Source organism: Electrona antarctica (assembly GCF_951216825.1).
Source record: "Electrona antarctica genome assembly, chromosome: 1".
NCBI classification, from domain to species: domain Eukaryota; kingdom Metazoa; phylum Chordata; class Actinopteri; order Myctophiformes; family Myctophidae; genus Electrona; species Electrona antarctica.
In genome coordinates this window covers 18,818,557-18,843,925 of record NC_136806.1, presented here as the reverse complement: position 1 = coordinate 18,843,925, position 25,369 = coordinate 18,818,557, and the positions used below count along the sequence as shown (strand labels likewise).

The 25,369-nt window shown below is 43.0% G+C and overlaps 4 protein-coding genes across 6 annotated transcripts in view; 2 read left to right on the top strand and 2 right to left on the bottom strand.

The window, feature by feature from the left end:
- Positions 1-227: 227 nt before the first annotated feature.
- Positions 228-2,489, bottom strand: LOC306924093 (uncharacterized protein). The gene is made up of 3 exons (XM_079502435.1): positions 2,366-2,489; positions 1,267-1,390; positions 228-622 (listed from the first exon to the last, which is right to left on the bottom strand). The coding sequence occupies exons 1-3, from the start codon at positions 2,462-2,464 to the stop codon at positions 456-458; spliced, it is 390 nt and encodes a 129-aa protein (XP_079358561.1). The 5' UTR covers positions 2,465-2,489; the 3' UTR covers positions 228-455.
- A 1,155-nt stretch (positions 2,490-3,644) lies between these two features.
- On the top strand, positions 3,645-5,242 carry LOC306917147 (forkhead box protein I3-B-like; the record flags this gene model as incomplete). The annotated part of the gene is made up of 2 exons (XM_079495280.1): positions 3,645-4,407; positions 4,722-5,242. Exons 1-2 carry the CDS (start codon positions 3,810-3,812, stop codon positions 5,240-5,242), a joined length of 1,119 nt encoding a protein of 372 aa, XP_079351406.1. The 5' UTR covers positions 3,645-3,809.
- Positions 5,243-10,231: 4,989 nt separating this feature from the next.
- The window catches only part of LOC306928092 (synaptonemal complex central element protein 3-like), a 49,609-nt gene continuing 34,471 nt past the window's right edge, over positions 10,232-25,369 (bottom strand). The window contains exons 4-6 of one of the 3 annotated variants that reach the window (XR_013790631.1): positions 13,744-13,846; positions 12,006-12,152; positions 10,232-10,498 (exon numbers count right to left, since the gene is read on the bottom strand). Coding sequence is in view for 2 of the 3 variants with exons in the window: in XM_079508011.1 (XP_079364137.1) it covers positions 15,046-15,212; positions 15,962-16,085; positions 17,136-17,234 (390 nt within the window). In the remaining variant the exon portion in view is untranslated. Of the gene's footprint in view, positions 10,499-12,005; positions 12,153-13,743; positions 13,847-14,866; positions 15,213-15,961; positions 16,086-17,135; positions 17,245-25,369 lie in introns of those variants that run through there. The other 2 variants (XM_079508011.1, XM_079508012.1) reach the window with 2 other exon arrangements.
- On the top strand, positions 19,037-21,391 carry foxi3b (forkhead box I3b). Its single transcript, XM_079500364.1, has 2 exons — positions 19,037-19,785; positions 20,101-21,391. Exons 1-2 carry the CDS (start codon positions 19,191-19,193, stop codon positions 20,655-20,657), a joined length of 1,152 nt encoding a protein of 383 aa, XP_079356490.1. The 5' UTR covers positions 19,037-19,190; the 3' UTR covers positions 20,658-21,391.

Here is a 25,369-nt window from a genome sequence, read left to right as displayed (position 1 = left end):
TTCACTTTTCTGCCCTCACTTTTATCTTCAATTATGTACTTTGCTCAACCAATCAAATCATCGCTATGGGGTGATCAGCCAATGTTTGTGTTCACACAAACACACAAAGCTGGGCATAAGCGGGACTAGCACCCCTCAAAAAAGAGAGAGAATTAATTCCAGCAATAGGATTGACTGTCTCACACAAAATGTAGGTCCATGACTAAAATAAACAACAACTGAATCCATTTTCATTTCATTTTTTATTATTTGTTCCACTCAGCAATAGAAATAAAATTAAACATTTTGTGCAGCACTACAATTCGGCCAAATTGAACAGCACATATATTATTTGCCAGGCACTGGTTAATAACACACCATTAAATTCACACCTCTTGAGAAACTGATCACTAGTAATATCAAACATCGTTCAAAGGGGTGCTGGTGGTTAAACTGAACAACACATCGATCGCACATCAGTCAGACAGGTGCTGCCGTTGGTCTACATCTTGGCCATCATCCCCGGTCCCACACACAGCAGCCCGGCAGTTCACATAAGCTTGTTCCAGCCTCAACATGGTATCCGACAGCTCTGGGTTTGTCCGCAGCACCACCATGTCATAGGACATCCAGCTCAGCTGCACTGTAGGATAAGAAGATACGATCGACCTTTATTCATGATCTTCACAGTGGGGAAATTCAGGGGTCATAGCAGCAACAGAATGAAACACGTAGGATGGGAACTACACACACACACACACACACACACACACACACACACACACACACACACACACACACACACACACACACACACACACACACACACACACACACACACACACACACACACACACACACACACACACACACACACACACACACACACACACACACACACGGTATATACATACAGTAGCTACTTTGTCTGATGATCATGGCCATCTGCACTTGGTGTGACCGACTGAATGTATATTCTACCAATGTATCACCATATACATCTATCACCAATTCTCAACTAGTCTACTCTAGACATTATGTACAGAATATCATGAGTGAATGAGCCAAATTATGTAGTGTCAAACTGGCCTTCAACTGTGGATATCTGGATAATGTATGCATGTCTATCATAACAACACAAGCCAAGGTTGTTCAGGTGTATATTTCACAGGTCTAATTAGCTTTTAGCCGTGGTCTACCTATTGTCAATCAAAAACACATTGAAGCCTGTGTGTGTTCGTGTTTGAGTGACATCGGAGGCGAAAAGCACAACTAATAAATAATAACCTGATTGATTTTCGACGTGTTCGGTCATTTTCTCCAAGTCTTCGTTCACGTCCAACATGTCCTCGTTGCTGCTGTTGTTCTTCTGGTGAGTGTCAGTGTTAGAAGAAGACGTCGACTCGGCCATCTACAAACCAACAATAACAAATAGACTAAACTAAACCATTGGTTCTCAAAGTGGGGTCCGGGGATTCCCAGGGGTCCTTTAGAGGATCCCTGGGAATCCCCAGGGATCCCCTAAAGGGGTCCCCAGATAAATGATGGATTATGGATAGTTAAGAAGTAGGAACCAAATGGACCCTTATGTGGTTATAACTTCTGATTCTGATTCTTAAAGTGTACAAATGAAACCAAATGGACCCAATGATGCATAGTTAGGAACCAAGTGGACCCTTGTGTTTATAACTTCAGATTCTGAAAGTGTACAAATGAAACCAAATGGACCCTTATCCATTTGTACACTCTCAGAGTTATGGTGGTCCGTGGTCTAATGCATGGGGTTCTCAAAAGTCAAAAGGAGGATCCAGGGACCCCCATGGCTATATCAGCTATTTCAAAACAACGTGGCATTCTTTGAAAATGTCTGAATATGTTCGAAAATGTTAGCACCACAAATCTTGCATGAGGATTTGGGCACAACATCTTTTCAGATGGGGGTCCGCGGCGAAATACACAGGCATTTAGGGGTCCTTGACATGGAAAAAGTGTGAGAACCGCTGGACTAAAGTCACTAAACACGTAGGCTACTGTACAATATGTGACGCAGCTCTTTACAGCTGAAACGGCCCGGGGCTTTAAGCCAGGTAGACATTGTAGACACTAGACAGAAACACCTGACTCCGAGTAAACCAAACGTCAAAAGTGGCACAATTGTTTAATTAACACAAACTACTAAAATTAGTAGTCCGCTCGAGCGTTTTCAATGGTTTGAAGTTGGAACAGGAACGTTTCATTTTGGGGGGCTTGCTTCAAACAGTGTGACGTTGGTTTTAGAAAAACACAAGCAGGCTACCTACCGCTACCGTGTGTAAAGTAAAGTTACTTAATATATTATTATTAATATTATTTCACGTTTTATATTGTGGGGGAAACAACAACCTACTGTTAAATTCGTGTTCAACTTCTTTCTTTTCTCTTGTGACGCCGTGGTTGATTGTAATCTTCTCTTCTCGTCTCGCGACTGACGTGACGTCACGTGCATGCGTTGCTGGTGGTCACGTGCCAAAATAGTTGAGAAGTTAACAGATCAGCGAACAGATCTAAAAACTCGCGACGCTGCCTCGCGGCGCGTTGTTGTGGGCTTAAGTTGTAAATCTGTTATCTTCGGCACGCGACACGTCTACACGTCTATAATCTCAAGTAAGCAAAGCAAAGCATCTTGTGTAGTAGTGTTGTGTAAATGTGACACTGCCCATTGTCATTAATGCCCCGGCCAGTCCTATTATTATACTATTTTTGACAGTGTCACAGTCAAAAGTACTCACAGTTCTTCTTACTTAAGTAAAAGTATCAATACTGTAATGTAGAAGTACTTTCGTTACAAGTAAACGTGTGCTGTTCAAAATTTACTTGAGTAAAAGTACATTTGGCATCAAAATGTACTTAAGTAGGCCTACCAAAAGTAAAAGTGTATAGGACTATAGGCCTACTCAATTATGCAGAATCAGCTATATTCACATGGACGAAATGTATGAGGGCTGAAGTGGTCTATGTATGTTTTGTGGCTATGTTTTGTAATAATAATCTTCTACAAAGTAACTAAAGTTTTCACATAAATGTAGTGGAGTAAAAGTACAATAATTGATTCCGAGATGTAGTGGAGTAGAAGTATTGTAAATTGGAATTACTCAAGAAAAGTACAAATACCTCAAGTAAATGTACTTAGTGCAAATTGACACTGCCAGTTCAAACTAATATTTCATACTAGCCTATGAAATAATAAAATGCAGTAGGCCTATATATTTTATGACACACAGACTTAAAGTGCTGTGTATTGAGAAGTATATTATTAGTGTATTATTAGATAACAGAGATAAAGATTCTCTTTAGGGATATATTTTTTATTAGACCTAATGGTACTTTCATTTGCCTTAACAAAAAAACCCCGAAACAATTGCCTTTTGGAAATCAACCTATTTAACCCAACCGATGTATAATTTCAGAATAATTACAGCTTTATGTGGACTAGATGTGTGAGAGTGGAAAATTACTTAATTGAGAGTGAGAGAAAAAAATCACCTGGAGGGGAAAAAGCTGACAAAAACATTACCTGAGAAAGTAACCAATCAGAAGTGACTGTGGGTGTAACCAGGGAAACAGATAAAGTAGGTGTGACATGTGACATCTGACACAAAGCAAAGAGCCTAGGAGCTCCAGGTAGATAGTCGCAGACAGGACAAAGACAAGAGAACCAATTGGCTCACAGACAGCAGTGCCAAGACCTGCCAAGGAAAGGACTCTAAAAATCTCCACTGACAGACAAGAGAAAAGGACAACCACATACAGAGGCTGAAGGAGAGTTCTGGATCGGTGAGAACAACCATACAATGTCTTCTTTCGAGGCCCAGGGTCAGTCTCCTCCATGGTGCGGACCTCAGTTTCCCAGCTTGGGCCAGGAACCCCCTGAGCTCAGCATGTACAGCGACTGTTACTACCCTCCTCCCTCGCTGCCGAGCCCCCAGCGCACCGCCCCATCTTCCTATGACCTGGGCGACTACACCACCTCGCCAAACCCTTACCTCTGGTTCAACGGCTCCGGGATCAATGCACCTCCCTACCTGGCCACCACGGCCCCACCAGGGAACCCCGGGCCCCCTTTTGTGCCTCAGCACTATGGAATGCAGAGGCCTTACCTGGGGCCTGCTGGGCCAGGGGGTCCCGGAGGGGAGCTGAGCTGGTTCTCCCTTCCTTCTCAAGAAGACCTGATGAAGTTGGTGAGGCCCCCCTATTCTTACTCCGCTCTCATCGCCATGGCAATCCATGGAGCACCGGACAGAAGACTGACATTAAGTCAGATCTACCAGTATGTGGCTGACAATTTCCCGTTCTACAACAAGAGCAAGGCTGGCTGGCAGAACTCCATCCGACACAACCTGTCACTGAACGACTGCTTTAGGAAGGTCCCCAGAGACGAGGACGATCCAGGTAAATTAAATTAAATTTGTATAAATTAACTGTTGTTTGACAAACAATTAGGTATTTTCTTTGTATTATATTTTATCTCAGGTTCTATAAAATGAAGCCTCTATAAAATTAGGCTGCTTTTCCTAATATACATGTTCATGTTCATTAAAATAAGTTTTTACTGCATCAAAACTTGAACATTTTACTACAAACCCTTGTGTTTATACTACAAACCCTTGTGTTTATACTGGCGTCTGACACATTGTCTGGGTTAGCCTACTTAGCCCCAAATTGTAAAATCTAAACCCTGTCTATTTTGCATTCTGATGTTGCAGGGAAGGGCAACTACTGGACGCTAGACCCAAACTGTGAGAAGATGGTTGACAATGGAAACTTCCGGCGCAAGAGAAAGAGGAAGTCTGACTCCCTGTCTGGTGGGGAGGGAGGCTCAGGAGGTCCCGAGTCAGGCGACAGTGAGAGAGGCAGCCCCAAACACGCACTTGACATCTCCCCAACAGCTGACAGAATCCCCTCTCCGTCATCCTCTGTACCCACACCATGCCTGAGCAGCTTTCTTTCTGAGATGTCTGGAGTGGCAGACGGGGCAGCAAATGAGGTCGGGGGCAATGGGCTAAGCAGGCCCCTGCAGGTTAGCCTGTCTATGGATGGGCCTCATAGGTCCACACAGCCTGGGGGCTTTGGTAGTTACTCCCCCAGCTCTGGTGCCCCGGAGTGGGCATCGTCTGAACTGAAGGACTACACAACAGAACCATGTGACTTCCGGTTCCACTTTGACCTGAAGGACTACAACATGTTTCTTGAAGAGGTGTGTGTGGCTTTGTGTCATAGTCTGTAGACAGTAGATTCTGGCGTTTGTTTCACCTGACAAATATGACTACCGTATGTAATATTTATTTTTCTTCTTCTTTAGCAATCTGATCTGGCAGTTTGTTCCATGCAATCGTTATCCCCACCACAAGATGGCGCTCCAGGATTATGAACACTGCAAGTGCAAACCGCACTGAGTTAGGTTACTGCACCAGCCTGTCCCGCAAACTACAGTTTCATCCACTCTGTTCGCGAGGCTAAGAAAGGAGGTGGACTGGCAATCATTTTTTCAGACACTTTAAAATTCAAGGCTCTGACTCTCGGCAGCTTTTCATCCTTTGAATACCAGGCCACAATACTGCAGGGTCAGTCCTCTATCCCAATGATCAGCATTTATCGTCCTCCAAAGTGCAGCAAAGCTGTATTTCTAACAGAAATATCAGAACTTTTATCTATCTGTTCCACTAACTATGACAGAACTCTTATCTCAGGTGATCTTAATCTACACCTGGACGATGCTTCAAATGCGGTGGCTCTGGGTTTCTTAGAGTTATTGCACTCCTTTGAGTTCATCCAACATGTTGTTGGGCCTACACATAAACAGGGGCACACTCTGGACCTGGTGATTTCTAGAGGTCTGAACATCACTGTTGAAAGGACTATTGAAATGCCTGAGCTATCAGACCACTATTTGCTGTGTTTTAATATGACTGTCTCTGATCTAGAGAAAAACATCACTGAATATACTATAAAAAAGCGTTTTTTAGCTCATCTGCAGCCAACGAGTTCTCTCGTCATCTGGGCCCCCCCCTATCCGATACTCCCCCAGTGAATGATATGGTCCAAATGTTTAATCTTAAACTAGAGTCAGCTCTTGACATAGTGGCTCCTATGAAAACTAAAAAGAAACAGAACACCAGAGTAACACCCTGGATAAATGAGCATACACGTTCACTGAAGCAAGATTGTCGTAGAGCTGAGCGAGCTTGGAGAAAAAACAAACTCACCATCCACCTAGAGATTCTTAAAAAGTCAACAGTCGCCTATAACAAAGCCCTGCGTCTGGCAAGGCAGGCTTATTTCTCTGGCATTATTAATGAGAACAAGAAAAATGCCAGAGTCTTATTCTCTACCATTGAACGACTTTTAAACCCCTCCCAGTCCTACAAGCAGTCGTTCCCGGCTTCTAAAGCTAAGTGTAATGAGTTTGCATGCTTTTTTGATAACAAAATTTGTAACATTAGAGCTGATATTATGAATGGTGCTGCTGCTAGCTCAAGCCCTCAAACAGCAGCTAATGGTGCCAGGGTTGATCTCTCCAGGGGGAGCCTATTGTCTTTCTGTACAATTGATGAAGACGAACTCCGAAAAACCATATCTCAGATGACATCATCCTCCTGTTCATTGGACACAATTCCCACCACCTTTCTCAAAGAGGTTTTAGACAGTGTGATTGGAGATATCCTAAAAATTGTAAACAGCTCTCTACAATCAGGCGTCTTTCCAGACTCACTGAAGACGGCTGTAGTTAGGCCCTTACTCAAGAAACACAATCTTGATCCCTCTGTGCTGGGTAACTACCGACCCATTTCTAATCTGCCCTTTCTGGGCAAGGTTTTAGAAAAATGCATCTTTCATCAATTGGATGTGTTTCTACAGAACAACAATGTGCATAACAAATTCCAATCTGGCTTTAGGAAAGGCCACAGCACAGAAACAGCACTTGTAAAAGTAATGAATGATCTTAGGGTGTCTGCTGACAAGAAACATGTTTCCGTTCTTTTACTTCTAGATCTAACGGCTGCATTTGACACGATTGACCATTCAATTTTAATACAGCGTCTGGAGCACTGGGTAGGCCTGTCTGGCACGGCCCTGTCCTGGTTTTCCTCCTACCTAACAGAAGCTATTTTGTCAATCTAGCTGAGTTTGACTCAGACAAACACAACATCGGTTCTGGTATTCCACAGGGCTCGATTCTTGGTCCTCTGTTATTCTCCCTGTACATACTGCCATTGGGAGAACTCATTACCAATCACGGAGTCAATTTTCATTTCTATGCTGATGATACCCAACTATATCTTTCTGTAGCTCCAGATGATCTCTGTGCCTTAGACCCGCTGTTGACCTGTCTGTCTAGCATTAAATGCTGGATGAGTGAGAACTTTCTCAAGCTAAATGAGGATAAGACAGAAGTTCTCATAATCGGTTCTAGTGAGCAGAAAGAATCGATAAAAAGCAGACTTGGCAACCTGACTGTAGAAAGTAACAGTACAGTAAGGAACTTGGGGATCACTATTGATTCTGAACTGAATTTTAATTCACACATTAATCATGTTACCAAGATTGCCTTTTTTCAATATTGCACGAATCAGAGCCTATTTGTCACTGGACGATGCAAAAACGCTAATCCACGCCTTTGTTTTTTCTCGGCTTGATTACTGCAATGCACTTTTTTCTGGATTGCCTAAGAAATCAACTGACAGATTACAACTTGTCCAAAATGCAGCAGCCAGAGTCTTAACTAGAACTTAGATGAGAAAACATATTACTCCAGTCTTGGCCTCATTGCACTGGCTTCCGGTTGTTTTTAGGATTGATTTTAAAATTCTTTTACTTGTTTATAAAGCTCTCAATGGTCTCGCACCTTCCTACCTACATGACTGCCTGCCGAAATATGTCCCAAACCGCCCCCTAAGGTCTTCCACTGCTGGCCTGCTCGCTTTGCCTAAAAAAATGGCAACTAAAAAATACGGGGAAGCAGCTTTTTGCTTCTACGGGCCGACGGCGTGGAACAAACTCCCACTGTACCTTCGACAGGCAGCCTCTGTAGACATTTTTAAAGCTCAGCTCAAGACCCACTTTTACACCCTTGCTTTTAATTGATTTATTTGTCTTTTAAAAAAAATGTTATTCATGTCCTCACTGTATTGTTTATGCCCTGCCTTTCTTTTCTTTTTTGTGTAAAGCACTTTGAGCTGCATTTCATGTCATGAAAGGTGCTATACAAATAAAGTTTTATTATTATTATTATTATTATTATTGTGGATAATAATTGTCAAGCGAATTGTCAAGATATAAGAAATGTCTCAAGAAACTTTCTTTGATTTCATTAAAAACTTTTAGGTTTTTAATTTGTTTTGAGAGAACACGGAGTATAATATTTTATGTAACAATCAAATTGAGACCCTGTCCCACATTGTGACTGGCAGGCAGCAGTTTTCAAATGCATTAATAGTCCCATGGCTTTCTAATGTAAAGCTCTCAATTCGTGCAAGATGGGTTTTTATTTAAGCATGTTAAAAATAAAAATAAACATGAGAAATAGCCAACCACCCATAACCAGAAATGTGAGACGCCAGAGGGGTTTAATAACAAAATGATAAATATATAATTCATAATTTTAGGCTTATGGTCGAAAATGACCTCATTGCAAGACATTTACTTAATAGGCCAGTCAATCTAAGCTAATTCAAATTTGAAATATAGCCTACTGTATAGGTTTTCAATTGTACCCCAACGTTCAACCCCTGAATTTACCATGATCCACAATTTATATCATAATCTATTTTTAATATGTTATTTGGATGACCCTAAGGATCATAAAAAAAAAGATTATTATTGCAATTTCTTTTGGGTCAAATCTTAGATTGACTGGGCTGGCCTATAAGTAATAAATTGCTAATCCCGTCCCACACAAGCGATACTTTCTGTTATCTCTCCCTACACAGGTCAACTCAGTAGGAACACAGCGGCCCTCCTCCCCTCCTCTTCGGCAAATAGAGGTCACATGGAAACATGGTCAAACACCCAAACACTGATTGATGAGTTGATTTTTCAATGATGTGTAACTTGGGGAGGCAGACAGCAGATGGCGATGTTGTAAAACAAATATGGGCTGTGAACCTCAATTTGTCTAAAATAACTCAAAATAGCATGTTTGTTGCTAGAGCCTAGATTTATGTTGTTTAGTCATTTTCAATGTAATTTAACAGTATTTCTGACCAAACATACTATAAATACTATATATTGACTGCACAGAACGGACCGGGCATGATTGTCCAGAAGAATGCATGGATGGATGGATGCTCTAACATGCTCTGCTCTGAGCCATCTGAAGCTGGGCTAAGACCAGAGATAGCGAGGATGATATGAGGACCCTCCCTTTGAACATATGAATGTCCTCCCCTGACTCTTGGCCTGGGTAAACCTAAGATCCATTATTTATTCAGCATTTGAGCCACGGACCACCATTTGATGAGATTTAGCCCCTCAGACCAAAAACATAGGATAGGATTTTGTCCACAATTCCATGTAGGCAAACATTGATCAAAACAACAATTCTTCCGCATTTTGTAATTGTGTAGACTTCATGTAAATTAACTAAGTAATGCCTAAGCAATGCCGATATTTAACAACTCTTGAGAGCGTAAAATGAAACGTGATTAGGTTTCATTTTTATTTTACGCTCTTAAAAGTTAAAGATAAGGGTCCATATGGTTACCAACTCTCCATCATTTAGCTGGAACTAGATGTATTAGGATCAAGGACCATTGGTGGTCTCCGGACCACTGGTTGAGAACCACTGCTCTAGATCTAGGAGACGGCGAGTTTTGATTGATTGATTTTTGACTGATTAATTGATTTAAATTGTTATTTCAATTGGCTATTGGCTGCTCTGAAATTTTAAATTCATTAATGGATTAAGCTGTATACCTTACAAGTTTCATGGATGTTTTGAAGTCTTGATAGTGAAATATGCAGTATGGTTATGTTGTATGTATTCTGTTATCTCTCCCTTCACCAGTGGTCAACATAGACCCTCCTCTTACTCAATCACCTAGGCCAGAGGTTCCCAACCACCAGACATGTGGTACCGGTATGCGAGAAGCCGGCCAGGAGGATCGTAGTTCACAACACTGGTGAGTTGATTCAGAATGTGTCTTTTTAGACTTTTTATTTGACCGATGGAGTAACTTGGCATGGCGGACAGAAGATGGCAGTGTTGTAAAACAGCTGTGGAAAACCTCAAATTGACAGAACTCAAAACAATAGCATGTTTGTTGCCAAGTTGCTGTTTAGTAATGTTTAACATTTATTAGAACAGTTACTCCAAATGAAAAGCAACACAAAACTGAGCACAAGTTAGATTTTTTTATAATGTGAATGTTCCATTTTGGTGAATTCTTCAGGGTATGGACCCGTGCTGGTACAAAGGATGGGTGACCACTGACCAGGGCTCAGGCTAAAGCTGCACTCAACAAGGTCAGGAATGGACCACACCCTGAGACAGACAGACAGACAGACAGACAGACAGACAGACAGACAGACAGACAGAATGGTGATATTACTTCAATGCATTTTTTGTGCAGTACTATTAACTGACTCAACAAACTCTCTGACACATCTCACGCACGCACGCACGCGCGTGCGCGTGTGCGTGCGTGCGTGCGTGCGTGCGTGCGTGCGTGCGTGTGCGTGTGCGTGCATGCAGTTCCACAGGGTCCTCGGAGCAGCCGTACACCATGGTGGTGCTGTACCAAGGCAAGGTTTACAACATCCAGATTTGTAACCAACACTTACTCCCTGTGTACTGGCCTACTGCGAGTTACAGTAACAAACACAACAACATACTATTATCAACGCATTTCTAAGAGCCACTCCATTAAGTACTTTTTATAAAATATCAAGATAACTGTGATGACAGTTATCAGCAGACTGTGAATAATACTTTTTTTGTATAAAAATAATGCATCCAAAGTTACATGGTGCACTTTCCCTCAGGGATTTAACCTTTGCCGTTTTGTGATTATTTTACTACTACTATTTTCTACTTCTGTGCCTTATTTCCCCAGGGTGAAGGAAATGATCGACTACTGCACACACACACTCCACTGGTGCTGATCAATTCCTTGGACCGGAGCTCTGCATGTCAAAGCAGTCTGTTGCACCCTGCAGCACTCTGACCAGAACAAATACCTAACCGAATAAGGGTGTCTGTGTATACAGTACATGACCTGACGAAGATGTTATAGTTACATTAAAACATTGTCGTTTTTACCTGCACCCTGTTCATTAAAGGCTTTAACTGTCCGAGTTTGCTCCAGTGCCTTCCTTCCTCCTGTCTGTGTATACATATTGGCACTGTGTGTATGTGTGTCTGTTACATTTATTCAGCAGGAGAAATGATTCTTACACTGAATGTGTGTGTGTGTGTGTTTTGCTGTGTGTGTGCAGACCTGCATGCACATGCGTGTTGCGAGCATGGTTGTGAGATGAATGACGCCGTCATGAGTGGGCCGTTACAACCCAGCAGTGTCAGTTATTGTTTTGGCTTCAGTTTGTTGGTGTACTTAGTGGCTGCCAAAGTGAGTGCACTTCTATGTGCACAATGGCATTTGTACTTTACAATTTCATATAATGAGTGTTGTTAACTTGTTGCTTTAGTTCTGATTAAGTTATTCTAGTTTTGTTGCATTTTATTTCAGCGCCCTTTGTAACTTTCTAACTGGCATCCCTATTTTGGCTATGGTTTCAGAAATCTTTAAAAAACAAAATCACATATCGAGTTCTAAGCTTGAAGATAGTAGTTGACAATTTTTTAAAGCAATTTAAGTTGATAGAAAGGTGCAGATGGTTTTATGATTACAATTATTTTGTTATATCCCTAGTTTTGATATCACACAGATCCTGGATATCTAATATCCATGCATTACATGTTAGTTGCCAGGTAGAATTCCTTGCATGTACCCCATACTAGGTAATACTGTAACTACAGCTGTTATACATACCATGTATTCTTTATGTCCTTTCTCACTCCTCACTTTCAGACACTGAACCTGATTGCTTCATTCCATCCTCAGTTGTGCACAGAAATGTAATCTTGTCAGGGTGACCGACACACACAATGAGATCACACAGCATGAGTTCAGTCCGCACTGCATACAGAAAACCAAACAAGAAAAGACCATTACATTAATGAAAATGATCCAAAGGATAGATGCCATTGTTTGTTTGATTTTCCACAAAGCCATTTGCTTCTGTTCATTTCAACACAGTATACATGTTCAAAGGTCTGCATTTATATGGCATATTAATGGTCTGCATTTCTATGGCACATTGTATTCAAAGTGGTTTACAATATGCATGATACTGTATGATCAGGGAGATTGAGATTTCAGCTCTCTCTGGTCAATGTTCATTACAAGTATTCACCCACTGACACAGTCACAGCGTCAACAATCATGCAGTCAACCATGCAAGGCACCTGCTTATCGGGAGCAGTTAGCAGGTTCAGTGTCTTCTTACTCAAGGACACTTTGACAAAAACCCAGGAGCAATCGAATTGGCAACCTTTGGGTGCCCACTATACCTCCTGAGCCACTACCGCCAGTATGGAAATCAACTTGCAGAGATTTGCTTAGGATAGATAATCGAACAGGATACATTAACTGCACTGTTATTTGTCAAAGCTATGATATAATTGCATTTTAAAGAAAAGGTTGATTTGAAATTGGCGATTTAATACTTAAATACTTTTTCAAATGTAAACAAATGCCAAGTTTGTACAATAAAAAATGAAGCCATGCCATTAACAGGAAAATGGCACATCCGGGAATAGCTGGGAATAGAATGAATGTTTTTACTAATGCTTATTGCAAGGACTGTAAGTACTTAGACATGCATGGTAGAATACAAATAAAGTGATTATTATTACTAAACATGAACATATTCTTCATTACAAACATGTGATATTCATTAAAACAAAAGCAGGTTGGTCGTATCACAAAAAAAATGCTGTGAAAGCAGATAAGTGCAGGCACCTGAGCCCGTAACTGCCACAGACTGTAGTTTACATTAGAATGTCGCTCATCCGTACATACCATAACAGCTTATCTTCACAATCATTACATCGTGCATGTTTTTCTCACAGTTACTACACCATAGGCAGTGTTTATTCAAGGATATAAGCATCAAATGTCACATCCAAGGGTCCCTCTACATACAGTGCACCCCAAGTTTGGATTAGAATGTACAAAAACACTTTCGCTTTCTGTGGCCCCTGGGCTTGCAGTTTTGAAATTTAGCTCATAGTTGTACCGTAATTAGGCCTGACAGCACAGTTGCAAGGATTACTGTCTGGATGCCTGTTTGCCCGCCAACTGTCCCCCTTGGCAAAGATGAAGGAACACCATCATATCTTGCATCAAGTGGTGTGATGGGCAACCTGTCTATGTGATCCTTCAGTTACTCCCCTATCTGTGCTACTCATCAGCAGGGATCTATCTGTCAACCATCACGACACCCCATACCACTCTAAGGAGTCTACATGCATGGCTAAACTGCAAAGCAGTTGGGGTTTTGTTATGCAGTTCTTGGTATCACATTCCAGATCTGGCACTAGTTGTGTCGTAATTTGCATATGCGCTAATGGATCCTCATCAAGATCAATTTTATGACACAATGAAGCCTCGTAGCTATTTTTTTAGGTGGCAAGGGAGGGGAAATTGAATAAACAGTCATACATACGTGCCAGTTGGCCCACGCAGTTTGACAGTGAGTCCAGTCCTCTCAATATGTGTTCCAGATCAATGGAGTCACTTTGTTCTGTACTCTTTGCTGATTTCTCCATCTGAAAGACAAAATGTCAGTAATAAACCACACTTGTGTGAAGTGAGGGGTGCTCTTATCATCATACAGCACATTCCATGCTGAGCCAATCAAATAATCACAAATGTCATTCTGGTCAATCACTTTTGGCGTCTTCACTTTTCTGACCTCACTTTTATCCTCAATGTGTATTTGCTCAGCCAATCAAATCATCGCTATTCTGTATTTAAGTCAGACGTCATTTCGGGGGCATATTTAGAATGTGTGCAGGGTTGAGTATGTTGAATCTAGTTTGCATTAATACGATCTCTAATGGAGCATTTAGTTGACACAATGAAATAAAATGGCGATAGTATTCAGTCAGTGTGGGGCAGACGGCCTGTCACAGCCAGATTTGGGAGACCAGTAGCTTTGTTGTTGCAAGGAAAGCGGTAAAATTAGACTTTCGTGGTTGTTTTAGTCTCAGATTTAGTCAGACGGAGGGACACAGTATGACTCTATGGGGACACAAAAGTAGGAAGTATCTCTGGAGGGGGCGCTTACATCACGGCCAAAATACTGAATGGGGTGATCAGCCAATGTTTGTGTTCACACAAACCCTCAAAGCTGGGCATAAGAGGGGCTAGTGCCTCTCAAAAATAAAAAGAAGCCCTCTTATCATACATCATCATACATCTCATTCCGTGCTCAGCCAATCAAATCATCACAAAAGTAATTCCGGCCAATCACTTTTGGCGTCTTCACTTTTCTGCCCTCACTTTTATCTTCAATATGTATTATGTACTTTGCTCAACCAATCAAATCATCGCTATGGGGTGATCAGCCAATGTTTGTGTTCACACAAACACACAAAGCTGGGCATAGGAGGGGCTAACGCCCCTCAAAAAAGAGAGAGAGAGTTAATTCCAGCAATAGGATTGGCTGTCTCACACATAATGTAGGTCCATGACTAAAATAAACAACAACTGAATCCATTTTCATTTCATTTTTTTTATTTTTTATTATTTGTTCCACTCAGCAACAGAAACAACATCAACTGAAATTAAACATTTTGTGCAGCACTACAATTCGGCCAAATTGAACAGCACATATATTATTTGCCAGGCACTGGTTAATAACACACCATTAAATTCACACCTCTTGAGAAACTGATCACTAGTAATATCAAACATCGTTCAAAGGGGTGCTGGTGGTTAAACTGAACAACACATCGATCGCACATCAGTCAGACAGGTGCTGCCGTTGGTCTACATCTTGGCCATCATCCCCGGTCCCACACACAGCAGCCCGGCAGTTCACGTAAGCTTGTTCCAGCCTCAACATGGTATCCGACAGCTCTGGGTTTGTCCGCAGCACCACCATGTCATAGGACATCCAGCTCAGCTGCACTGTAGGATAAGAAGATACGATCGACCTTTATTCATGATCATCACAGTGGGGAAATTCAGGGGTCATAGCAGCAACACACATCGTGGCAGCGGTGGCCGAACGGATAGCGGCGCGGTCTAGATACCGGAAGGTTCCCAGTTCGAACCAGCCGTCCGACACGTTAAAATTACCACCGCTGAAATGCCCTTGAACAAGGCATCAACCACTACGATGAAATGTGTTCTATGAGCAGGGCCTGGCTGGAAACAAGTTCTTGAGCTTAGCCCAGATACCCTGGGTAAATATAGATTTCATTTCATTTCATTTCAACAGAATGAAACACGTAGGATGGGAACGGAACTATACACACACACACACACACACACACACACACACACAGTATATACATACAGTAGCTACTTTGCCTGATGATCATGGCCATTCTGCACTTGGTGTGACCGACTGAATGTATATTCTACCAATGTATCACCAATTCTCAACTAGTCTACTCTAGACATTATGTACAGAATATCATAAGTGAATGAGCCAAATTATGTAGTGTCAAACTGGCCTTCAACTGTGGATATCTGGATAATGTATGCATGTCTATCATAACAACACAAGCCAAGGTTGTTCAGGTGTATATTTCACAGGTCTAATTAGCTTTTAGCCGTGGTCTACCTATTGTCAATCAAAAACACATTGAAGCCTGTGTGTGTTCGTGTTTGAGTGACATCGGAGGCGAAAAGCACAACTAATAAATAATAACCTGATTGATTTTCGACGTGTTCGGTCATTTTCTCCAAGTCTTCGTTCACGTCCAACATGTCCTCGTTGCTGCTGTTGTTCTTCTGGTGAGTGTCAGTGTTAGAAGAAGACGTCGACTCGGCCATCTACAAACCAACAATAACAAATAGACTAAACTAAACCATTGGTTCTCAAAGTGGGGTCCGGGGATTCCCAGGGGTCCTTTAGGGTATCCCAGGGCGTCCCCAGATAAATGATGGATAGTTAAAAAGTAGGAACCAAATGGACCCTTATGTGGTTATAAACTTCTGATTCTGAAAGTGTACAAATGAAACCAAATAGACCCATATGGGTCCATTTGGTTTCCATTTGTAGGCTACACTACACTCAGTTATGGTGGTCTGTGGTCTAATGCATGGGGTTCTCAAAGGGAAACTTCTGATTCTGAACTCTGAGTGTACAAATGAAACCAAATGGACCCAATGATGGATAGTTAGGCCCTTGTGTTTATAACTTCGGATTCTGAAAGTGTACAAATGAAACCAAATGGACCCTTATCCATTTGTACACTCTCAGAGTTATGGTGGTCCGTGGTCTAATGCATGGGGTTCTCAAAAGGAGGATCCAGGGACCCCCATGGCTATATCAGCTATTTCAAAACAACTTGGCATTCTTTGAAAATGTCTGAATATGTTCGAAAATGTTAGCACCACAAATCTTACATGAGGATTTGGGCACAACATATTTTCAGATGGGGGTCCGCGGCGAAATACACAGGCATTTAGGGGTCCTTGACATGGGAAAAGTGTGAGAACCTGGACTAAAGTCACTAAACACGTAGGCTACTACTACGATATGTGACGCAGCTCTTTACAGCTGAAACCGCCCGGGGCTTTAAGCCAGGTAGACATTGTAGACAGAAACACCTGACTCCGAGTAAACCAAACGTCAAAAGTGGCACAATTGTTTAATTAACACAAACTACTAAAATTAGTAGTCCGCTCGAGCGTTTTCAATGGTTTGAAGTTGGAACAGGAACGTTTCATTTTGGGGGGCTTGCTTCAAACAGTGTGACTTTGGTTTTAGAAAAACACAAGCAGGCTACCTACCGCTACCGTGTGTAAAGTAAAGTTACTTCATATATTATTATTACAATTATTTCACGTTTTATATTGTGGGGGGAAACAACAACCTACTGTTAAATTAGTGTTCAACTTCTTTCTTTTCTCTTGTGACGCCGTGGTTGATTGTAATCTTCTCTTCTCGTCTCGCGACTGACGTGACGTCACGTGCATGCGTTGCTGGTGGTCACGTGCCAAAATAGTTGAGAAGTTAACAGATCAGCGAACAGATCTAAAAACTCGCGACGCTGCCTCGCGGCGCGTTGTTGTGGGCTTGTAAATCTGTTATCTTCGGCACGCGACACCGTCTGTAAATATTATGTGACACTGCCCATTGTCATTAATGCCCCGGCCAGTCCTATTATTATTACCCTTATGTGGTTATAACTTCTGATTCTGATTCTTAAAGTGTACAAATGAAACCAAATGGACCCATATTGGTCCATTTGGTTTCCATTTGTAGGCTATACAGTGTAGCCGCTACACTACACTCAGTTATGGTGGTCCGTGGTCTAATGCATGGGGTTCTCAAAGGGAAACTTCTGATTCTGAACTCTGAGTGTACAAATGAAACCAAATGGACCCAATGATGGATAGTTAGGAACCAAGTGGACCCTTGTGTTTATAACTTCGGATTCTGAAAGTGTACAAATGAAACCAAATGGACCCTTATCCATTTGTACACTCTCAGAGTTATGGTGGTCCGTGGTCTAATGCATGGGGTTCTCAAAAGGAGGATCCAGGGACCCCCATGGCTATTTCAAAACAACTTGGTATTCTTTGAAAATGTCTGAATGTGTTCTAAAAACTCGCGACGCTGCCTCGCGGCGCGTTGTTGTGGGCTTGTAAATTTGTTATCTTCGGCACGCGACACCGTCTACACGTCTATAATCTCAAGTAGTGTTGTGTAAATGTGACACTGCCCATTGTCATTAATGCCCCGGCCAGTCCTATTATTATTATACTATTTTTGACAGTGTCACAGTCAAAAGTACTCACAGTTCTTCTTACTTAAGTAAAAGTATCAATACTGTAATGTAAAAGTACTTTCGTTACAAGTAAACGTCTGCTGTTCAAAATTGACTTGAGTAAAAGTACATTTGGCATCAAAATGTACTTAAAGTAGGCCTACCAAAAGTAAAAGTGTATAGGACTATAGGCCTACTCATTATGCAGAATGTCCCATTTCAAGTTATCAAATGTCTGAAAATCTTTTGAAAAATGGCAGATCAGCTATATTCACATGGACGAAATGTATGAGGGCTGAAGTGGTCTATGTATGTTTTGTGGCTATGTTTTGTAATAATAATCTTCTACAAAGTAACTAAAGTTTTCACATAAATGTAGTGGAGTAAAAGTACAATAATTGATTCCGAGATGTAGTGCAGTAGAAGTATTGGAAATTGGAATTACTCAAGAAAAGTACAAATACCTCAAGTACAGTACTTAAGTAAATGTACTTAGTGCAAATTGACACTGCCAGTTCAAACTAATATTTCATACTAGCCTATGAAATAATAAAATGCAGTATATATTTTATGACACACAGACTTAAAGTGCTGTGTATTATTATTATTAATTATTAATATTATTAGTGTATTATTATTAGATAACAGAGATAAAGATTCTCTTTAGGGATATATTTTTATTAGACCTAATGGTACTTTCATATGCCTTAACAAAAAAAAACGAAACAATTGCCTTTTGGAAATCAACCTATTTAACCCAACCGATGTATAATTTCAGAATAATTACAGCTTTATGTGGACTAGATGTGTGAGAGTGGAAAATTACTTAATTGAGAGTGAGGGAAAAAAATCACCTGGAGGGGAAAAAGCTGACAAAAACATTACCTGAGAAAGTAACCAATCAGAAGTGACTGTGGGCGTAACCAGGGAAACAGATAAAGTAGGTGTGACATGTGACATCTGACACAAAGCAAAGAGCCTAGGAGCTCCAGGTAGATAGTCGCAGACAGGACAAAGACAAGAGAACCAATTGGCTCACAGACAGCAGTGCCAAGACCTACCAAGGAAAGGACTCTAAAAGTCTCCACTGACAGACAAGAGAAAAGGACAACCACATACAGAGGCTGAAGGAGAGTTCTGGATCGGTGAGAACAACCATACAATGTCTTCTTTCGAGGCCCAGGGTCAGTCTCCTCCACGGTGCGGACCTCAGTTTCCCAGCTTGGGCCAGGAACCCCCTGAGCTCAGCATGTACAGCGACTGTTACTACCCTCCTCCCTCGCTGCCGAGCCCCCAGCGCACCGCCCCATCTTCCTATGACCTGGGCGACTACACCACCTCGCCAAACCCTTACCTCTGGTTCAACGGCTCCGGGATCAATGCACCCTACCTGGCCACCACGGCCCCACCAGGGAACCCCGGGCCCCCTTTTGTGCCTCAGCACTATGGAATGCAGAGGCCTTACCTGGGGCCTGCTGGGCCAGGGGGTCCCGGAGGGGAGCTGAGCTGGTTCTCCCTTCCTTCTCAAGAAGACCTGATGAAGTTGGTGAGGCCCCCCTATTCTTACTCCGCTCTCATCGCCATGGCAATCCATGGAGCACCGGACAGAAGACTGACATTAAGTCAGATCTACCAGTATGTGGCTGACAATTTCCCGTTCTACAACAAGAGCAAGGCTGGCTGGCAGAACTCCATCCGACACAACCTGTCACTGAACGACTGCTTTAAGAAGGTCCCCAGAGACGAGGACGATCCAGGTAAATTCAATTAAATTCAATTAAATTTGTATAAATTAACTGTTGTTTGACAAACAATTAGGTATTTTCTTTTTATTATATTTTATCTCAGGTTCTATAAAATGAAGCCTCTATACAATTAGGCTGCTTTTCCTGTTCATGTTCATTAAAATAAGTTTTTACTGCATCAAAACTTGAACATTTTACTACAAACCCCTGTGTTTATACTACAAACCCTTGTGTTTATACTGGCGTCTGACACATTGTCTGGGTTAGCCTACTTAGCCCCACATTGTCAAATCTAAACCCTGTCTATTTTGCATTCTGATGTTGCAGGGAAGGGCAACTACTGGACGCTAGACCCAAACTGTGAGAAGATGTTTGACAATGGAAACTTCCGGCGCAAGAGAAAGAGGAAGTCTGACTCCCTGTCTGGTGGGGAGGGAGGCTCAGGAGGTCCCGAGTCAGGCGACAGTGAGAGAGGCAGCCCCAAAAACGCACTTGACATCTCCCCAACAGCTGACAGAATCCCCTCTCCGTCATCCTCTGTACCCACACCATGCCTGAGCAGCTTTCTTTCTGAGATGTCTGGAGTGGCAGACGGGGCAGCAAATGAGGTCGGGGGCAATGGGCTAAGCAGGCCCCTGCAGATTAGCCTGTCTATGGATGGGCCTCATAGGTCCACACAGCCTGGGGGCTTTGGTAGTTACTCCCCCAGCTCTGGTGCCCCGGAGTGGGCATCGTCACTTCCACCTCCCCCTGCACTCTCCTCTTCGCCCACTCACTCTGCCCTCACTTACAGTAGCCCCATCCTCAGCCAGTTCAATGGGCATTTCTACCCTGGACTGGGATCAGCAGGAATCCTGTACTCCCGTGAGGGGACAGAGGTATGATGAGACTTTGAGGAGCGAAACAGAGACACTTTCAGCCTGTGTGATTTGCCATGAGGCTCTGCTGACAAACACTGTTAATAGAACAGACACCTGCACAACACAAACACACACAAAGATAGTTGTGTGTTTGCGCTGACTGCGTCAGTTGAGATCACTATAGCGTGTGACAGTTCAGTAAAGAGGCTCTGATTCCCACAGGAACAGCTGAGTCAGCCGCGACACTTCTCCAACTGACACCCTCTAAATCCCCAACCTGCCTCACTATCAGACCTTTAATCAGCTTGTATTCTAACTTAAGCCTGTCGCTATCAGATCTGACTCATTATTAACAGATCCTCAATCGGATCCCCTGCTGACATCAGGTCATTCCACACTACTATCCAGGGTTCTTTGATGGTATCGCCCACACAGTGCTCAGACAGCACATTTAAGGTGTTGCCTAATTACAGTCAAGTGTCTACACAGTATATGTGCCTGATCATTGGAAGATAAGAAAGGAGCCTTTTCTATTCAGTCTTCAGCAGCAGTGGCTAAAATATGCAATCTGATAACAATGAAAACTGACATTCCCAATACACAATGCAGTTGGTTAAAATGTGTAAATATTTATGTGGTTTAATGTTTATGAATATGTTTATACAGTCAGCTTGTTGTTAACATTGTGATACAAAATTAGTTTATAATGTAATGCGTTGAATGTTCCTGTTTTTGATATGAATAAAATATATTTAAATTAAAAAGAAAATGCGTCCTTTAAGTTGATGGTGATGAGATAATTTGTCTACACTACAGTATGCCTAACAATTGCAGTTGTTTTTCACAAATATATGAAATATGACTCCTCTCTGAGCACAGAAAATACCTACAAGGGGGAAAAAAAGAAGAAAATAACTGACAAACCAGTTGTCAGGAAAGCGATGACCATTGAGAGAAAGAGTGGTACCCGCATGTCAGTGTAACCTGATCTTTCTGTGATGGATGGTTAACTGATCCTGCACTATGAGAATCTACATTCCCCTACTATCCCTTTACCCTGCTTTTCACACTCTTCATCAAAATCCCTCTCCCACCGTCTCGAACACCAGACAAGTGTTGAGTTCCCAAAGAGGGACCAACTGTAAAAACTGGGTTAAAGTGTAACCCCGAGTTCACTGTTTAAAAACACGGTCACACACAATTTAGTGTGAAAGGCTCAGACAAAACGGAGGCAGAAGAAACACACGTTACTCCAGTTTATAGACAGAAGTTTATCATATCATAACCCCTCACCAACGGAGCTCGGCCACAGCATTTTTCTTACGCAATTCCCTTGCAATTCTTAGATTATATCATAGGGCAGAACTGATATACCACATAATACTGACTGCTATTTGCACTGTGTGTACATATTGGTTGCTTGTGTATTCATTCTTCTGCTGCTTGAATGAACTGTATATTATCTTACTCATCCATCATTTTTCTGTATATTTCTATTTTCGCCTGCAACACATACAGACTAATATACTACATAAAGGATGGAAGGCGCAACACTAAGTTAACCTGTTTATTTTGCATATCCTTGGTCCCAGAGAAGATGTGTTTTTACACCTTATTACTACTTACTTTTTATGTATTATTTATTAGCTACTTCTATTATATCTTACACTTTAAAATGTATGTTGGGCATTACTTTGAACATGAGTGACAAATAATTAAAAAAACAAAAGAAAATCACACTTGTGTGAAGTGAGTGGTGCTTTTTCACGATGATATCTGATGATGTCAACAACATGACGTTACGTGGGGGGGGCAGACAGACACACACAAACCATCTGCAATCTGGGAGGGGTGGGGGTGGACAGACATGCATAAACGCATAGGAGCGCTCAAAAACTGGTCAAACATTGGCCAAGTTGTCAAATAATATATTAGCTCAATTTGTGAAAATAGCTGACCTACAAGTTCACAATGTGAGGCGCTGTGAGCTTGTAGATCGGCTATTTTCACAATATTGATCTGAGTCAAATACAATTTAATGCCCCAACTCCTACGTTATAACCACTGCATTGTTCTGAAGTACGACTGGTCCGACAGCGTGCAACCCTAACCTCACACTAACGTTTGTCTAACTATTGGGCCGCCAGAATAATGGCCAGACCAGCTAGACCACACTCAATTCTCAGACCCTCAGACAGGTCTACTTCTTCTTGAGGGGCTATGCCCAGCTTTGTGTGTTTGTGTTTACCCCATAGCGATGGTTTGATTGGCTGCAAGCACGGAATGTGAGGATAAAAAGTGAGGACAGAAAAGTGATTGGCCGGAATGTGATCGCCCCTCACTTCACACAAGTGTGATCCCCCCCCCTTGGGTTTACAGTTACAATGATACCTGATGAAGCTCATAATACACCAAAACAGCCTATTCAAATACTGCTGTAAGTGAAGACGGTGTAAGGGACTTTACTTTTTCTTACACAGTTACAATAACACAGAAGATTCAGATGCTCCAAATTCGTATTTCATTTTGTGAATTTGTCTGTTGTCTTTTATTCACAACTATTTTATGTTGTTTGCCATCCAAGAAATGGAAACACCTGAAAGGTCTATGATAATCGGGTAGCTTGGGTGTAAAAAGTGCCATAATATGCTCTGCAGCATTTCTGTTGTAAGTGTAGCATTGCGCGGAAAGCGGGGATTGAACCCGGGCCTCCCACTTGCCAGACCAACGCGCAACCTGTCGTGCCAATAGGGCTGAGCCCGATTGGCAGGGCTGTTGCGGGCTGGGTCTTGGCTGGTGGCTACAATCACCCCCCCGATCTTTGAAGCGTGTCCTCGCGCTTCTCACTTCACACCGCGGACCGCCGCACACGATGTTCCTCATGTCCCTCACGCAAGGATATCACGCTTCACGTCCTGCCGACTACGCCAGATTGTAGCATTGCGCGGAAAGCGGGGATTGAACCCTGGCCTCCCACTTGCCAGACCAACGCGTAACCTGTCGTGCCAATAGGGCTGAGCCCGATTGGCAGGGCTGTTGCGGGCTGGGTCTTGGCTGGGGGCTACATAAGGCCACGTCATAATTTCTAAATTGTATATTCTGTATATCTTTAGCTGCAAATGTGTTCATACAACCCCCCCCCCCCCCCCCCCCCCCCCACACACACACACACACACACACACACACACACACACACACACACACACCCCAATGTGGGGGGGGGGGGGGGACTTGTCAATTGGTCATTCATTTCAGACACCAATGTCTGTGTACTGATACTGTCTTTGTACACTTGGTAGGTTTTTACTTACTGTGTTACTTATTACAACTGGTAGTGCCTTAATACTGTAGTGTAGGCTATAGGTTGCTGCTTGGCTACCGGGCCATGGCTCTTTAGCCGACTGGTAACGTACACGACTTGTTGATACGAGGTCCCAGGTTCGCCTCCCGGGCCGAGGCTACATTGGTGGCAGCGGTGTGTTTTTGTTCTGTATCCCTGGGGGCACTGATCCTATTTGTTGAGCATAGTCGACAGCACGTCACCTGCCTGGGTGTGGAGGTCCCCCCCAGTCAGTCGAGCCTATAGCTCCTGGCTGGCGCGCGTGGATGCGCATCCGGGTGGGGGGGGACAACTGCAGGATATAGGTGGCTGCGTTGCTGCTTGCCTATCGGCCCATGGCTCTTTAGCCGACTGGTAACGTACGCCGAACATACTCTAGTCTCTTCAGAGGCGTGGGTTCGAATCCCTCCGCTGCCACCAATGTAGCCTCGGCCGGGAGGCGAACACGGAACCTCGTATTAACAAGCCGCATACGTTAGGCTGCCAGTCGGCTATAGAGCCATGGCCCGATAGGCAAGCAGCAACCTATAGCCTATCACTTAAAGTTTAAGTGGTAGTGGAATCCGGTCAAGTGTAGGGTTTACGTAAGTCTTAAACCCTACACTTGGTTGACCGGATTCCCAAGGGCTTTATACTCCCTACTGTTTTTGAGTGGTGCAACCACTCCCTTACGGAGCTATGTGTGTGGCTGGGTGGGTGGCTGGCTGGCTGGGTGTCTGGGTATGAGCACGAAAACAGCATGGTTGTTTTTCACCACCTGTGCGCATTTCTGCGCAACCTAACGCACACACAAACACACACGCACGTATTTCTTTTTTTTCTAAATGTTTTATCCCACAATTTTGTAACCCATTTTTTTCACCCAGTGTCAATTATCTAATGTAATCCTGGGCGCTACACTTCCTCTGCCAACCTGGGGGGGCAGCGGACTGACCTCATGCCTCCTTCTATGCATGAGGAGTCCAAGCTGCTTCTTTTCACCCGACAGGGGAGAGTTTCCCCGGCCGGACGTAGCGCGTGGAAGGAACACGTTATTCCGACCAGTTCCTTTCCCCTCCATCGGGCGCCCCGGCTGGCCAGGGGGAGGTAGTTTAGAGACCAGGATTACGGCATGTTTTTGTGAGGGTACCTACCCTAGGGGACACGGGGAGAACATGCAAACTCCACACAGAAAGGCCCTTTCGCCAACCCCGCCTCGGGTATGGGCACTGATGACGCGGAGGAGGGAACACGCCCCCAGCGCCCACAGCGTCCCCAGCGGGAATCGAACCCAGGACCTTCTAGCTGTGAGGCGACAGCACTACCGACTGTGCCACCGTGACCCCACACGCACGTATTAACTGTATGATGCTTTTGGGTGTGCCAGTACAGTGACAGTACAGTACAGTACAGTAGA

Excerpts from the sequence above, each read along its gene's own strand:
- foxi3b (XM_079500364.1), top strand. The coding sequence starts at position 19,191 with ATGTCTTCTTTCGAGGCCCAGGGTCAGTCTCCTCCACGGTGCGGACCT. Across the intron at positions 19,786-20,100 it reads CAGAGACGAGGACGATCCAG|GGAAGGGCAACTACTGGACG; the intron begins GTAAATTCAATT and ends CTGATGTTGCAG.
- LOC306924093 (XM_079502435.1), bottom strand. The coding sequence starts at position 2,464 with ATGCACGTGACGTCACGTCAGTCGCGAGACGAGAAGAGAAGATTACAA. Across the intron at positions 1,391-2,365 it reads AGTTGAACACGAATTTAACA|ATGGCCGAGTCGACGTCTTC; the intron begins GTAGGTTGTTGT and ends GTTGGTTTGTAG. Across the intron at positions 623-1,266 it reads ACACGTCGAAAATCAATCAG|TGCAGCTGAGCTGGATGTCC; the intron begins GTTATTATTTAT and ends CTTATCCTACAG.